General features: G+C 40.4%; 2 protein-coding genes across 2 annotated transcripts in view; both read right to left on the bottom strand.

Annotated features, from left to right (window-relative positions):
• LOC308408021 (Fc receptor-like protein 5) overlaps positions 1-17,553 on the bottom strand; it is a gene marked incomplete at its 3' end in the record, with an annotated part of 174,560 nt that overhangs the window by 63,745 nt on the left and 93,262 nt on the right. The window lies entirely within an intron of this gene.
• On the bottom strand, positions 3,958-9,170 carry LOC308400157 (uncharacterized protein; the record flags this gene model as incomplete). Its single annotated transcript, XM_080887668.1, has 9 exons — positions 3,958-4,082; positions 4,187-4,267; positions 4,362-4,412; positions 4,514-4,605; positions 4,696-4,711; positions 4,805-4,918; positions 6,082-6,348; positions 8,493-8,699; positions 9,080-9,170. 9 exons carry the CDS (start codon positions 9,168-9,170, stop codon positions 3,958-3,960), a joined length of 1,044 nt encoding a protein of 347 aa, XP_080743794.1.

Here is a 17,553-nt window from a genome sequence, read left to right as displayed (position 1 = left end):
CATTCAGAAGTGCTACAAGTGGCTGGACAAAGCTGGACAAATTGACAGCACAGATGGAACGCTATAACCAAGTGGCTGCCATAGTATACAGAAAAATCTGTGCTGAGTATGGCCTGGAAGTCCCGAGGTCAAAATTTGAGATGCACTCTAGGGTGAGAAACACTAAGCTAAGATCCTATGGGACTTACAGATACAGATACATGTCTTACCAACCAGACATACTAGTGATAGACAAGCAGAGGAAGACAGCTGTAGTGACAAATGTAGCGATATCGAATGACAGCAACAACAGGAAGAAGGAACACCATCAGGAAGATCTGGAGGATGAGGGTAATAGTGGTCCCAGTGATAATCACAACACTTGGTGCAGTGACCTCCAAGTTAGGTGCAGTGACCACGAGTCAGTTGTACCAGCAGAGCCAAGGTACAACATCAGAGATCTCTGTCTAGAAGAGCACAGTCCTGGGAACAGCTAAGATACTGCACAGGACCCTCAAGTACCCAGCCCTCTGGTAGAGGACCCGAGCTTGAAGGAGGGGAAAAATATTTAACCTTCAAGACCTCACATTTTGGGTTGTCTAGACTACAATATTAAATTTTGCTCTACAAGGGCCTGATATCCTCTTCTCAGAAACTACATCAGGTAAAAAAAAAATCTTTGGTTTTACATTCATCAGGTCCCAATCAGCCCACATAGCAAAGAGAAATTAAAAATGCATGCCGATTTTTAATTGATTCCATTTATAGTGATTCTTAATCGATGCATGCGATTAACAATCCTATAAATGGAAATGGGATGCAGACAGCATTTGGTACCTAGGGGCGGTAATACACCCTGACTTCACCAAAATGTTTGATGCCAACTATGGCCCACTGAATGAATCCATAAAATCTGATATACAAAGATGGAATACCATAGCTTTTCTGGACCTGCTCTCTAGGATTGAATCAATTAGGTTAAACATTCTTCTCCGATGGCTGTATTTGTTTCAGTCCCTACCGATTCTCATACCACAAAAACAATTTGTGGCGTGGTATAGAAAGCTGTTGAAATACATTTGGAATGGGAAAAAAGAAGTTAAATATAAAACCCTCCAACTAAAGAAAGATAATGGAGGTTGTGGACGTCCTTGTCTACGAGAGTGTAACTGTGCAGCTCAGATAAGACTATTGATATGTCTCTGTTGTGTATATTACACCACGGGACGGAAAGATGTTGAAGGAACAATTGTTAAAGGAGTACCAGTTAAAGCCTTAATATCGGACATAAAACTACAGAACAAAATACACCTGCCAGATGAACCCATACTACAAGTAATGATATCTGCTTGGAATGAAGCAATAAAAATTTGTGGTTTGGAAAATGCCTCTTAAGTCTTAAGATGGCCCGCATATGATTCAGACTTTACCCCGAATCATTGTGATAATCGATTCAAGAACTGGATTTCAAAAGGCCTAACTAGTTACTATTCATTTTTCCACAAGGGGGCATTTCAAAGCTTTGAATTCTTAAGGAGAAAATATGATTTAGGCTCAGAAAAGTTTTTCAGAATATTTACAGGTCAGAAATTATTTTATTCAAAACTTAAAAGTGAATCTAAACAATTTACAATTTGTAGAAATTTTTTTTATCATTAATTAAATCTGGAGCGCAAAAATTACTTCCAGATTATACATCCTGTGGTGTAAAAACGACAACACTGTCTATATTAAAGCGAAGTGGGGAAAAGAAGGTAGTCTAATCATTACAGACAAGTTTTGGGGCAACATATGCAAGATACAGTGGACCACAACCGGGTCGAATGTTTGGCGTGAATTTTGCTGGAAAAGCATCCTGAGATTCTTCATCATCCCTGCTCAGAAAAGGTATCGGGGATGTGGGGGAGATGGTGCTAACCATTTCTATATCTTTTGGGACTGCCAAGTAATTCACCAGTATTGGTCTCTAATCCATGAACATCTACAAAATGTTTTTTCATTTGCTTTTCCTCCTTTGAGACCATATTTCTGTGTAACATACCAGTGGATAAACTGAACTCCATTGATAGAAGACTTTTGTATATCCTAGTGACCACGAGTCAGTAGTCAGTGGGGTCCATAGGGCGTGAGTAAAGCACTAGTGATGTGCGATACCACTGATTTCCTTGCCGATCCGATACCAAGTATAATTCAGGGTGGTATTGACGACACTGATCCGATACCGATACTTTGCACAAAAACGTATTTTATTTATTGTATCTGAAATTATAGCGTCATAATGATTACAGGGCTTCAGGTTACTTGTTCTTATCACTTAGTAATGCAGAGTTCATCATATAGAAATAAGAAAACTCAAGTTGTGCTCTATTTGAACACCTTGCCTGCCTGCAGCACTAAAGGTCGCCGTGAAAGACGTCTGTCTCCCCCTAGCAGCACCTGTCCCTGTTCCCCTCTTCAGTTCGCCTCAACATGCGCTCATCATATTCTGTGATATGATTTACTGTGAGGTGTTTGACGAGGTTAGTGATGTTGCAACAACACCTCACTGTCTTGCCACATGAATCGCAAACCGCGTCTGTTTGTGGATGTAAAATACATCCACAAATGGCTCCATTTACGCTCAGCCATTGTTGTGAGTGCGCACGCCAGGGGCTGCGACACATTTATACAGACGTACTTCGCACATGACTATGAAAGGCGGAAGAGAAAGTTCTGGAAAGAGAAATTCTTTCCAATGTAGACAATCTGAATGATATAGTTTCTTTCCACTGTGTTCCTGTTAATGATAAACTACAAATTTATCCTAAATTACTAAAATATCGATATTTTAATGTGAGAATCGATTCTAGAACATAAATGACTGGTATCGGAGGAATCGATATTTCAGTATCGATCCGCACATCACTATAAAGCACTGTACAATTACAGGCCATTTACCATAAAAAAACGAGGAGATGGCTCAAGTCTGTTAACCACCAGCGATAAAAAGACTGGATATATTATGTACAAGAGACCTATACAATGGAAAAATTGTCATTCTTTCTTAAAGTGCAGAGGGATACCTTCTTCTTTGTAATATGGTCTAAATGGACGGAATACGTTAAGCCTGTGAGGTGTGATTTTCTATGAACCATGACACTTTATTATTATCATTATTATTATTTTGATGCACTGATTTAAATACCCATGTCAATAATGTGATGCTAACTTGGCTGCCCTGCTACACCCCTCCCCAAGTTTCTATGGGGTTTTCTTTGTTTCTTTATTTGATTTGTTTTTCTTTTCAATTAATGCTTTTATTCTTTTTGCTTTGTTCTATTTTAGTTTTTTTAATTATTATTATTTACTTTTTTTCCCTATTTTTTTTGGTCATTTTCCAATTATAAGTTTAAAAATTTGAAAACAAAAGCAATGTACAAAGCCATACTGCGTGCTTTCTCAATAAAAGACTCAATATGAAAGAGTTCGGTTCTTAGGAGGAAAATATACAGTTACTGCAACATAAATAAGAATTTAATACAAAAGTAGATGGTATTATCAGTCTTCCATCAATGCTGAGTTTAATTCTTCAATATGATCAGAAACTCAGTGATTTATGCATTTGCAGCAATGTTATCAAACATTGTGAAAGTTCAGCTATTTACTTTATGTTCTTGTCCACAAGTTTCTCTGTTAACGTCCACTTCCTCTTATGAACCTGAAACTAAATCAGAACAAATACAGTGTAAAAACAGAAACAAATATATAATGGTGCTGATGTTGTGAGTCTGCTTTGTGAACTTCTACATTCATATTATGAAAAAAACATATTTATTATCCGTTTTTTCCTGATTTTAGATGTACATGTTTGCGAAATTTTAAAGTCCTGTTATTTTATTATTTGGCTAAACAAGCAACAGATTGAATGTAACTAAAGAAAATGAATGAAAGCCATTCCAACAGGACTCTGAACTTGTTTTACTGGAAGAACAATATGATTTATTTCATTCTTAAACTCATTTGATTGTCAGTGATCCAATGATGTATTTGTACGTTTGTACCTGAGCCTGTCTCATGATCATCATCCTCGTAGTCAGAGCTCACGTCTGGGTCATCATTTCTCCCTGTTCAGACAGTATTAGTGCATTTAATTAAGAACAGCTCTCTTTTATCTGTATTTCAAGATTAGGAGTCACAATAACATATTAATAAACCATGATATCCTTACATTTTCTGAACTCAGTCTTCTCATCAATAACTTTAAGTTCAAGTGTAGATGTGACATTTCTATGTTCATCTGCTTTGCCACCTTAAATAATAACATGACATAATGTCTGATCAGTCAGTTTATAATCATTATATCTCTTATAGCTCTGTTATAGCTCAGTATTAGTATACTGTACCACTTCCAGTGTTTCCAGAGGATGTGATTATTTCATAAACTGGAAAATCACCTGCAGGGCAGACAACAGAAGAGAAATTACTTTTTCACGATATTTGTTTGTTAACAAACTTAGTGTTAAAAATGATGCAAGTAATAGTTTCTAGGACTGACCAGGAAGAAGAGAGGAGTAAACGTTGTTCTCATTCTTGTTGGCTTTTTGTTGTGCAGCAGAGTTTTGATTGGTGCTCTGAGACCGAGTGAGACTAAAACATGCAATAAACACTGTGTAATTTAATCAGGAATAGTTATAATTTCATGTTATTTTTAAAATGAAAGAAAACTTTTGCACCAACCTGTTACGACAAAGATCTATAAAAGAAAATTAAAAATTATTGTTGCACTGGTTTGTAATCAGTTTACTTAAATGTGTCACATCAAATCATTGATGAGAAAAGCTCTCACCCTTTATCTTTCTGCAGCAACACAGCAGCAGCATCACAAGGATAATTCCACTAACAAGTCCGATGATGAATGGAACAATAAATGAACTGATTTTAGATCCGAAGCCTAAAGTTTCTGGTAATATCAAAACACAAAGTCAAACTCAGAAAGAAGTCCAACTAGATCTAATAAAATCCGAAAAGTTTAGGCCACATCAAGAAAAACAATATGAACCTAAAAACAACTTTAAAAGGGTTTTTTTTATTATTAAAGACCCATTTTAACAGCAAGAAGTTTTATGTTTAGAAGTCTTGTTATATATAAAGTTACGATCATAGTTTTGAGTTTGAGATGTTTGAGGGGTTTTCTTTTCTTTTCTTATATCTTTGTATTATAGTTCTGTGCTCCTGTTCTTTGGGTCTTTAGGTTTATTCTATGTTATCATGAGTTTTGTGTTTGAGCTCCATAGTCTTCTGTTTATTTTCTATAGTCCTCGTTATATTATTTATATTTCTTGTTCATGGTTACTTTTGCTTTGTTTATACTCAGCATTCCTCATTAGGTTATGCAATCTTCACTTATGATCGTTTGTGTTTCCTTTGTCTCCACAGTCAGTCATGTCTCCATGTTTGTTTATCTTCTCTCACTGGGTCAAGTTCACATGTCTTAGTCCTGAACTCAGTATTTTATTTTACTTCCTGTTTTGTTGCATTGTTCCTCATGCTGTGTTTCATCCTTGTGTGTCTCCAAGTTAGGTTTCTCTTGTTGGAGAGGCTCCTGCCTTGTGTTATAATTTCAGCAATGAAGCTACTTTTGTGTTTTATGTCTGGCTTTCCGAATCCTGTGTTTGAGTCCAACCCTGTCTGCCACACAATGAACTGACCTAGTTTAATCTGAAATGTTTATGTGGAAAATATAATCATCTTTATTATTTTAACCTTATTTATTCTGTGTCGTTATTAAACAGCACATATAAAACTCAGTTTTACCAAAGCAAAGTTATCTCATAAACCTCATTAAATACGAGAGCACCATGTATATTAGCAGAGTTGCTGTCGCAGAGCCGTCTATGATTATGTTAAGTCACTACTACACTGGTTTTTGAGTTTATTAAAACTGCATTTCAATAAACATTTTTTTTCTAATTTGCAGCTTCATCTCCAGTGGTCTTTTTGTCTGTTTTAATTAAGTAGCAACAAGTTTGAAAAGTTTAGTTTAGTGAATACAATTAAATCTTCAGCTCCAGTTTTTGTCCCAAAAAATAAATAATTAAATAAAGTGAAGTCATTTAAACACACCTCGTACAGTGATGTTGACTGCATTGCTGAACTCTCCTGATCCAGACTCACACCAGTACACAGTAACACCCTCCTGTAAGCTGTGGATCTCATAAGAGGATCCACTCAGTTTCTGGCAGTCACAGCAGTGTGAAAAAAAGCCTTTTTCACTAAACTTCCTCACTCTCCACTCAGTGAAGTTTCCCTCACAGGTCAGTGAGACAGAGTCAGAGGTGAAGTGTTGCACTCTGTCAGGACTCACTGTGAGAGACGCTGCTGAATGAACATCTGAAAAACAGGATGTAAGAAGGGTTAAAACAGGGTTATAATTCAGGCTCAATCTCCAATCACTGTGTTAAGCCTTCTCATTATGGTTCGCATTTAGTCCAATGAGTTCTGAAGATTTTCTGAAATTTTCAGAACTTTGTCTTTTCTCCTCCGTTCTTGTTCATTCTCTTGCATCTCAAAATGCCTCGTCATTTCTTCTCCCTCTGCAGACTGCGGCCCTGTTTTCCCAGCAGAAGAATGTCCTAGCAGCACCATGTGAACCACATAATAACCTTTATAGGTTACTATATAGCATCTGTAATTGGGAAGTGAATGTTTTTAGTAGAGGGCCGATGAACTATTCTGGTTATGTAGGAAAAAAAAAACATTTTATTTGAAATAGCCCAAAAACACAGATGAAGCCCCAATGTCCCAATTTTCCACTAGCACATGAATGCAGGTTACATTTGGGAATCTGTAAAGTTACCTGCACATGTGACCTTTTCTGAGCATATCAGGCAACGGCAAGGGAGAAACACTTTTACACATTTGCACAGACAGGGAGTTTTTTGAGAGCAAAACTGATCAAACTTGTAAAGTTGAACTTAACATTTTGTGTGTAAATTATTACTTTTTAATTATATATAAATTAATTCAGTTCAGTTCAATTCACTTTTATTTATACAGTGCTATTGTAAGGTAGTCCCTACAATAACGCATGCAGAGAAGAGCCCAACAATCATATGACCTATGAGCAAGCACTTTGGCAAGTGTGGGAAGGAAAAACTTCCTTTTAACAGGAAGAAACCTCCAGTAGAACCAGGCTCAGGGAGGAGCGGCCATCTGCTGCGACCGGTTGGGGTAAGAGAAGGAAGACAGGACGAAAGACATACTGTTGAAGAGAGACAGATATGTATGATTCGATGCAGAGAGGTCTATTAACACATGTTGAGTGAGAAAAATGACTGAAAAGGAAATACTCAATGCATCATGGGTGGATGTCATCATGGGAGTCCCCCAGCAGCCTACTGTTATTGCAGCCTAACTTGCAGCCTAAGGGAGGATTCAGGGTCACCTGGTCCAGCCCTAACTATATGCTTTAGCATAAAGGAAAGTTTTAAGTCTGATCTTAAAAGTAGAGATAGTGTCTGTCTCCTGAAAATGTATGCTGTCTTCTGAAGATACTGCCTAAGGGAAGCATGTATAATATAAATAGAATTGGTACTAGCACTGAACCCTCTGCATCCTCTTCACACACTAATTTAACTTAGTGTGTGAAGAGAACTCTCCATTTACACGAACAAATTGGAATCTATTAGATAAATATGATACAAGCCACTGCAGCGCAGTACCATTAATACCTACAGCATGTTCTAGTCATTCTAATAGAATATTGGGTCAACAGTATCAAACACTGCACTGAGGTCTTGTAGGACAAGCACAGAGATGAGTTCACTGTCAGAGGCCATAAGAAGAGCATTTCGTTAGCTTCATAGCATAAGTGCCTAAGTCATTGACTTAGTCAAATGACTTAGGCAATTATGCTATGAAGCTAACGATTTGTAACCTTCAATAAAGCTGTTTCTGTGCTGTGATAAACTCTGAAACCTGACTGAAAATCCAGGGAGCCAGGCATTAAACCACCAACCTTCTTATTAGTAGATTAGTAGATGACCTGACCTACAGACATCCTCCACATTTGTAACCCTTACGAGACAAATAAGGGTTACAAATATCCTTGTCTTATAGTCCTATAGTAACATTATATTTGTCTCCTTCCTTTTGTGTGTGATCTTCACATATATGAACATTGTATTTCATTTTGTCATTCTGACTTGTTGTATTGGACTTTTTCCATATGTACACATGGCATTAATTACATGTGCTCTTTGCTCTTTCTAATATTTCTCTCGATAACACTTTATGTCTTTCTTTTAATTTCTTTTATGATCTTAAATTTACAGATGCTGTACCAGTTTAAAAACTCCCTGGGGAGAAATAAAGAAATAGAATAGCACACAGAAAATTCATGTGACTAACAGTTGGATACGTCATGTTTTTTCTTTTACAAATCATGATAATTAAGGAAAGAAAAGAGCACATGCAGAACAGTTAATTAGAGCCAAATGTTTACAAGATTGACAGTTAATTTAAAAATTCCTCACCTGCAGACCAGACAAACTTTGGTTGACTGTGATCAGTGTGATACTCTGGGTCTCCTCTTCCAGCTCTGCACACATATCCTGCTGTGTGTGTCTGTCCATGAATGATGTAGGAGTCCTGTGCAGTCCCACTGCCATCAGGTAGCAGCTCATAACTGGAGGATTTCTCTGATAGATCAGGAACAGCTTTATACCAGTAGAAGCTCCATCCTGCAGACGGATGTTCAACCTCACAGTTCAGAGTTACTGAGACTCCAGGACTCAGCCATGATGGAGACACAGTGAGGACAGGACGGGGTTTATCTGTTAGGAAATTCTTGGAGTGATGATCAAATACATGCCAGTCCATAAATACAATGCCTGTACGCTACATTTTTAGCATGTTAGCGCCATAAATTTGAACTATTATCTCATCACATAATTAATCAAAAATGACTGGGTGAATGGATTATGATTTTACTTACTGTGTGATACTATCAAATTTAAAGGAACACTCCACTCTGTTAAATGATCTTGTGCAATTTTGCTTCTGCCTCTACACTTGTAGTGACCATTGTTAGATGGAGAAGCAGAATCTACTCTGAGTTCACTTTGGTTTGATGGTTTATGTGAGCTTGTAGTTCTCCATTCATACTCCCACTCAGTGTCTCCTCCTTGGATCTCACAGCTGAGAGTGATCATTTCTCCACTGTATAATGTGGGCCAGTCGGGTTGCACTGTTACAACGGCACTGGCTGGCCCTATTCATTCAAACATTTAAATAAAAAACTATTTAAAGTAACCATCACTATTTTGAGTTTTGCAATCATATGAATACAGATCATGAAATTATTTATGATTGCTGAATCCAAACTCACTGGTTTTGTTAATTTGAACTTCTTGGCTTCCCTCTGTGTAGTAAGCTGGGTTTCCTCTTTTTGCTTTGCAACTGTAGAGTCCTTCCTGTGAGACACTGAGTTGTCCATCAGACGAGGAGAAATTCAGTAGGATATTATCTCTGTACCAGAAGTATATCCATCCAGATGATGATGATGATGGGTTCACAGAGCAGGTTAGGGTCACACTGCCCCCTACTGGAAGAGTTGTGTTGTCAGCGCTCAGTGTGGGCTTTGGTTTAGCTGCAGTTCCGTTTAGAAAAAGAACATAAAAGTAAATGAGACTGAGTGAGATTAATATAAATAAATTGATATTTTCTCTTGTGAATTGTTAAACCATATAATGAGCCAGGACGACTGTGGAAACATTTCTGAACTGACAAAACTGTAAAAAGCTGGCGCTAATGAATGTAAATATACACATAAATGAATAAGATTTATTTATTTTAGTTGATATATGAGTCGATGCACATTAAACTAAACAAGTGTGATTTCAGTGACACCTGAATAATGAGAAATGGATAACAATCTTTTCATTATTTCACAAAAAACCTGTGTAGCACATGTTGCTCATGTATCCACACTTTTTAACCAAAACCTGAAAACTTTATGGATTGATTACTAAATACTGTACACAAATATTAAATATTGAATTAACTACGGCATAATACAAATAATACACAATTTTGTAACAAATAATACTACAAATTTTTTACTAATAACACTATAATAATTTTCAACAAATGACTTCAGATTAAGTTTCTCCAACTTACATGATACAGTCAGTGTGATGATATCACTCCACTCTGAGAAGAAATAGTCCCTCCTGCCCCGGCAGCTGTATCCTCCACTGTCAGACTCAGTAGCTCTGATGATTCTGTATTCATTGGATGTTGGAGGTGTGTTTAACTTGGCTGCTCTCCATTCATACGTCCACTGAGCTCCTTCACCTCCCTGAATCTCACATCTGACAGTGACTGTCTCACCGCTGTATATCTGAGTCCAGGATGGCTGCAAGACCACAGTGGGCTTACTGGGAACTGTTCACAGAAAAATATCCAGTTAGAGACAAATAACAGCCTACAATGTCTGCTATTAATAAAATGAGAGTAGAGAGACTGAAAAGAAGGAAAAAAACAGCTGATTCAAGGATATAAACTGCTTGTCAGATTGAATATGATCAACACACATATATAGACATCACAATATCACATAAACAACTTGTGTTTAAACTTTAAGGGTCTGTTTTTAGTAATGTGTTGTAATATTTATTTTGCCTAGATATTATGTTTGATCTATAATCTGCATATTAGTGGCTTCATAGTGTCATGGTTAACGCTGTCATTCACAGGGTTAGTACACTCCATTCAAGTTAATACTCTCCTAGTAAGGTTTGGGTGGCTGTGGCTCTACCTACTAACTGGAAGGTTGGTAGTTCAATCCCTGGCTGCTTCAGTATGCATGTGTAGCAGGTTGGAAAAGGCTACATGTTTATTTTTGTAAGAAAACCAAATACCCCCTTATTTTTTGTTTATTATTGTGACTTATTTTGACATTGTTATGTGTTGCCAGGCCAAAGTTATATTTCATTATGCCAGTAGATATCTATACTATTGCTAATATATATTGTAATATATCTATATCACTAAAGCACTTCTGGATGGATGCAAACTGCATTTCGTTGCCCTGTACCTGTGCATGTGCAATGACAATAAAGTTGAATTCTAATTCTATTCTATTCTATTCTAGATGGTGCTCTTGCACTGCTGTGGAACTACCAGAGAGACTCTAGCTATAAGCTCTGCGCATGTGCAGCTCAGAAATAAATGAGCTCCGGCCTGACCAAGACGCTAACTTCCGTGCTCGCTATTAATCCACAGGTACTGACAAACAAACTTTTATGTTACTGAACTGGTTCTAAATGTCATGTAAGTTGAGTAACAACTATTTGGCCATATTTTGGGATGATTGTGATGATGTTGTTTTGTGGTATTTTGTTGTAATGAGTATTAGTGTAGCATCAGCATAATGCTATTACGTTACATATCACTATAAGTACATGCTATGACAGTGGCATTCTGCGACTTCAGAAAATGTGTTGTAGTGTTTGTTTTAGTATTAGCCAAGCAGTACTGAGTACATGTGTTAAGGGGAAAGCTTTTCGTTGGTGAAACAACATTTGCAGTCGTGTGCCGCCATATTGTGTTGCGTTCGGGGGACGCCATGTTCAAAAGTAATAGCGTATATGGCGCGAATGTGGGGAAAGGTTGTGTGCAGGTGAAATGGGTTATTTTGGTATGTTGTTATGCTTTAGACGTGAGTGTTTTGTTTAAGTTGTGTGTATGTAAAGTTATTTTGAATTAGTTTGTATTTATTTTGATTTTGAGAGAATGCTTTTTGTAACTTTATTTTTGTTTATGAAATCTGTTTTATGGGAAGAATGCATGGTCTGGTGTGATTTGTATTTTGTATATGTTGCAGAAATAAATGAGCACTGGCCTGAGCAAGACGCTAACTTCGGTGTCCTCTCTACTAATCCACAGTTTGTTCATACTTGGCAACGCAATGCTCTCTAGCCTGTGTGCCGCTTGCTGCCGGTCCAGATTCCCCTAGGTCTGGTGCCGGTAACACATGCCAAATATCCTTGTTCCCTTTAGGTCGATTCACTCGGTATAACACATAAGTATGGGATATCATGTCCTCGCGTGTCCTGGCTGAAGAAACCTTTATTCACGCCTTTAAGGCAGATGACTTTAAGATGTGATGACACGCGCATGGCCCCGCCTGCACATATAACCGCTGTCATCACAGTCATCCCTCAGTTCTTACGTTCTTCACCTTGCTGAGAACACTTCTGCTGAGTTAGGCTAGCTAGCTGCTGCTAGTTAGCTCCATTGTCTGCCGACTTGAACTTAGCTTAACTGCCCCTGTTGGTGTTAGCCTCCACCGCGCAGTTGGTGTGTAGGCTGCCCGCGGAGCGCTAATTTCAAGTTTTCCTGTGCAGTGTTGGGTGTCCCGTGAGACGGGACACCCCGCTCTTGTTACAGTCATTTCGAGCCGGGTCGTAACTTCACACACATGCCCGACCTTTTAACCAAATAGCTATTGCTACGGCTGCTCCGTCTGGACCTGAGGCAAGTGCACGGGAAGTCTGCCACACCCCCCACACCACAGCTCTTCAGTCGCCCTTTTATAGTTCACGTCCACCGCAGGAACCAGTTACATCAGGCCGTTCCTTAGGTCCACCAATCACAGCCGAGCCCCTGCACAGGTGAATTTGCATACACACATTAAGAAACAAATAACCCACCAACACACGAAAGCGTTTTGCTTTGCGTTTTGGAATGGACTCCAAACCGAAGCAATCAAAGCAGAAATCTTCTGTTCGCCCCTGTCCTCAGGGATGCGGTTTCTTTGCACGACAGCGACCAGCACGATGCCTGGGGATCATCCACGCTAGGAGAGCGCTGACGGAGCCCAAAGACTGTGCGTTTTGTCGCCAGCTCCGGCACTCGACCCTGGAAAGACAGGTGACATTTGTGGAAAAAGTGCTGGGACGCTCGGCTGTCGCATGGCATGACCCTCACCTTTCCGAGTCCAGAGCCCCAGCTTTGTCCAGGTCTGAAGACGAGGATTATCCGGTCGATGTCCCTGCAATTACCTGGGCTGACCACATGGAATATGTTGACGGGTTAGCTGATGACGAGCCGGAACCATGCAGGAGCGCTGACGGGCTTCAGCTTGGGTTGAAGCCCGCCAGAGCTCCCCAGGAAGATGATGACGTGCTGGACATCGGCCTGGACATCCATGGTTTGCCGGAGGATGAGCAGGAGAGCTCATTGTCGGCCCAATGTGTCGCCGCTGCTGCGCCAGTCGGCCACGATGATACCTCTCTTTTCTCCCTGTTTCGCCGTGCTGCTGAGAAGCTGCAGGTGGACTGGCCCTCTCCTCCGCCAGCTAAGAAGCCGTCGCGGTTTGCGGCTTTTTTCCTCCCACCGGAGCCCGCAACGGCCAAAAACTGCCTTCCCATGTTCCCAGACTTTGTCTGCGAGCTAACAGCATCATGGGACAAACCTCTGTCTACCCACGTCACTGTGCCCGGCTATGGACAGTACATGGAACTGGACGGTGCTGAGGGGGCTGGCTTAACTAACCCACCCCCTATGGAGCCGTCTCTGGCTGTTTATCTGGCCCCGTAACCATGGTGTCGGTGGCCCTGCAACTCTGCCGTCAATGCACTGCAGATTCTCTGTGTAAAAGGTTAACATTTGTGTTTAAGTTGAAATGTGTGGCTGGTAAATCTGGATTACACTAATAGTTAAAAAGTTAAGAGATAAAAAGACTTATGGGGATGTTAGTTCAGTTTATGTCTTCACACAAGGAAAAAAGGGAACACCCCAGTTATATTTTGGCCTTTGTTATATCGTTCAGTGTTGATTCAGTATTTTCTAATTACACTTTACATCTTCCATGGCATTACTTAAAAAATACCACTAGGTGGCGCATAGCGGCCAAGAGGAGCGTAAACCCCCCTGGGAGGCAAATCTGCAGAATAAATCCTGCAGTTGAATTGTAAACAAGTTCATGATCTGTGCCTCTTTATTTCAATACACAGGTGGGTTACTAGTCCTCAAAATGACTAATAGGCAGTGTTGGGTAAGTTACTTTAAAATAGTAACTTAGTTACATTACTAGTTACTTCTCTCAAAAGTAACTCAGTTACTTCAAGTTACTCGTTACTTTCAAAGTAACTAGTTACTAGGGAAAGTAACTTTGGTTTTACTCAGAATTCTCTTGTTAATGTGTTGCTTCCATAACTTTGCCAGTCTTCTAGCTTGCTTACTTGCCACAAGTGCACTGTGCCACCTACCAATAGAAAGGAAAAGATAATGTGCATATTTCCACGAGAGAAATCCCACGCCTGGACCGTCATTGACTGCTGCCATGATTCTAGCCTACGTCACAGTGTCATGTGCGCCTTTTACATCCAACACAAAAAGTGCAGTCGTGGTGCTTTCGATTGTACTCAGAACTCGGAAATTCTGCCTTCTGAATAGGAAGATGTAGGCAACACCAGACTGCAGATGAGCTGCATACATCCGTCCCGGGCATTTTGACTAGAGACCGGCCCACCATTATAGGAAAAATCATAAAGCCTTTGAATGAAAATAAACACTGTTGTGACAGTGATGTACACTGTTTTGATGGTATATATGCATCAATCTATCAATCGTTTGTTGTAAGATTCAGATAATTATTTTTTAAAAGCTAGATATTTTAAATGAGAATAAGAAAGAAAAGTATTTCTTTGTGCCCCCCTTTCCCTGTTAATGCCCTACCTGGCCCCCTGGCAACACTTTGCTAGATCCGCACCTGCACAGTTACCAGCTGTCAGCTAGCTAAAAAAGGATCCTGGGGTTATTTGTCTCTCAGAAACAGTTCATAACTTCCCTTCAACTCATTCATGTCACCTAAAAGGTAAACCTGTTTCTCCATCACAGCTCTGATGATTCAGTAAGGACATCTCCTGGTTTCATCTTCATGTTTCCCTCTCACCAGATAACCAAACCGACATCATGACCAGCAGCTTTTTTGCAGCTGTGGCTCCAGCAAACATCAGCTGATACTAGAAATTAATATTAAATAAATTCTAACAACAGCTGATCAAGCTTAAACGTGCTGCTGTTGTTTAGCGCGACATCCGCTGGTTTCCTCTTTCGGCGCAAAGTGAGCGATAAACAAACAAGAGAGCCGATCAGCTGATCACTGATCAGTTTTCATGATTGAAGTAGAAACGGGAGAGGGAGGGGGGAGAATGAGAGAAGAAGAGGCAGCTGTGCAGCAAAGACACAGAATAACTCCAGCTTTGTGCCTTTTTCATTGTAGCTGAATTACGGGACAAACTGTTCCTTTTCACCTCAATAAGAAACGCGTAATATTTTCTCTGAATACCAGACGGGACGGTTGGCAACTCTAATAACTTATGAACAAAATAAAGTTCAACATCATTAACTTCATAGCACCCACCCAGCTGTATAGAAACTCCGTCATGCTAGCTAGTACGCAGTACGGAAAAAGTCAGAATAACGAAAATAAACTCCACCTAAACTTGATTTATATCTGACCCAGAGAGACTGCAGGTCATAACTTCTTACCTGAAGTTCAGTTCACACTCGGACCAGCGGCCGCCTCGGGTCTCTTTTCCTTCTGCGTCCCCTTTCCCTCCTCCACCTGCTGGCCTCCACCACTTGCTAATGTTACTGAATCTGTGGAAGCTCCGCGATAGCCACCACACGAAGTAACGAGTAACGACCCTATCTAAATCCCAGTAACGAGTAACGCGTTCCTGATTTTGGCATAATAACTAGTTACCGTGCTCGTTACCACAATAATAACGTAGTTACTGTAACGCGTTACTTAATAACGCGTTAGTCCCAACACTGCTAATAGGTAACACAGTAGAAGCAATACGACTGTTGTGAACTCGTGAATGAAAGTATACCGTTATAAGTTAAGTACTGTTGAAGTATTGTGATTTGAATGAGATCGTGATGTGAACGTGATCGGCTAGGCTAATGGACTGGCTAGCGGGGGAAGTGAGCTTGAAGTACCGTAGCGATGCTAAGGCACGTTGTCAGTTGTGTGTTCTCTATATATCTTGTTGAAGTAAGACAGGATGCAAAGGCTGTAATTAATGCTTGCACAGCTGCTCATGTGCTGTATATGAATGGTTATTTGCTATTCACGGGCTGTGAGTTACAGTACATTGTATTTCTTGATGCAGTGATATGTATGTGTAACCGGAACCAAGGCTGAGGCAACCTGGTCACTGCGAGCCAATGTTATCTATATTTATGATGGTTAATGTATACTTGCCAAGGTTATTCCTGTACTTTTGACAATGCGCTGACAGCTGTTATGCCACACGTTACACAGAATTGCTGGTTCTTATGAGAGGCGATTAATGATTTGTTCCCCTGTTGATGAGCAGAATAAATCCTGCAGTTGAATTGTAAACAAGTTCATGATCTGTGCCTCTTTATTTCAATACACAGCTGTGGGATCTAGGATCGCACCCCTCCCAGGCACCTGTCACACCAGGGGGGCAACATCTGCTTCGCAGCTAGAGAAGATTTATTGGGCTCAGGCCAGCACTGCTCGCACCATGAGCTCCGTCAGTGCACTTTCCTAACACTGTCTCCCAAGCACAAACCCCCTGCACACAAAATGCCTCAGGTAACTCCCTGTTCAGGTGTGTTAAATGTTCAGTTGACCACATCAAGTGTTCCTGCTGTTTTTTCATTGTTGTGCCCCAGGAAAGGTGCCTCCAAGAACATGTATGAATGTACATGTTCCCATGTTACAATCAATAAAGAGTGTTGTATTCTCAAACAATCACAAATGCTCAGCCTGCAGGCAGAATGAGCCAGGTCAGGCAGGTGATGCATTCCCCTGCAGACACACTGGGAAGCGACAACGCCCCGCCGACGGTGCTGCAGGTCAGCCGGCTGGCTGCTCACTTCCCTCAGTGGCGTGCTTGTGCTCCCTCTCCATGGGTGTTGCCAAACGTTGCCATGGGTACCGGTTGCAGTTCCGGGTCAAGCCGCCTCGTTTTCAGAGAATCGTAAACACAACTGTCGGCATCGAGGCGGCCATGGTACTCAGACAGAAAATAAAGGCACTATGCAGAAAAGAGTAATACGAGTGGTCCCCGCTTCGGAGACAGACAAAGGTTGGTACAGCCGTTATTTTGTTGTTCAGAAAAAAGTGGGAGGGCATCATCCCATCCTTGACCTGCGAGTCTTGAACACGTATCTACGAACGTACAAGTTCAAGATGCTAACACTCAGACAACTTTTGAATGCAGTCGGTCCGGGAGATTGGTTTGCAACAATCAATCTAACAGATGCTTATTTTCATGTGGCTATACACCCGAAACACAGGCCGTTTCTGAGGTTTGCATTAGAGGGCGTAGCCTACGAATACCTAGTGCTGCCATTCAGGCTGTCACTCACTCCGTGCACCTTTGCGAAATGTGCCGAAGCAGCGCTAGCGCCCCTCAGTGAGAGAGGCATCCGCATCTTAGCCTACCTAGACAACTGGGCTCTCGTAGCTTGCTCCAGAGAGCAGGCGGAGACACAGCTGTCACTGGTTCTGTTACACATTCAGACACTGGGGTTCTCTGTGAA

This window comes from Rhamphochromis sp. 'chilingali' (assembly GCF_963969265.1).
Source record: "Rhamphochromis sp. 'chilingali' genome assembly, chromosome: 1".
Taxonomy (NCBI): Eukaryota; Metazoa; Chordata; class Actinopteri; order Cichliformes; family Cichlidae; genus Rhamphochromis; species Rhamphochromis sp. 'chilingali'.
This window is presented reverse-complemented; position numbering and strand designations above follow the sequence as displayed.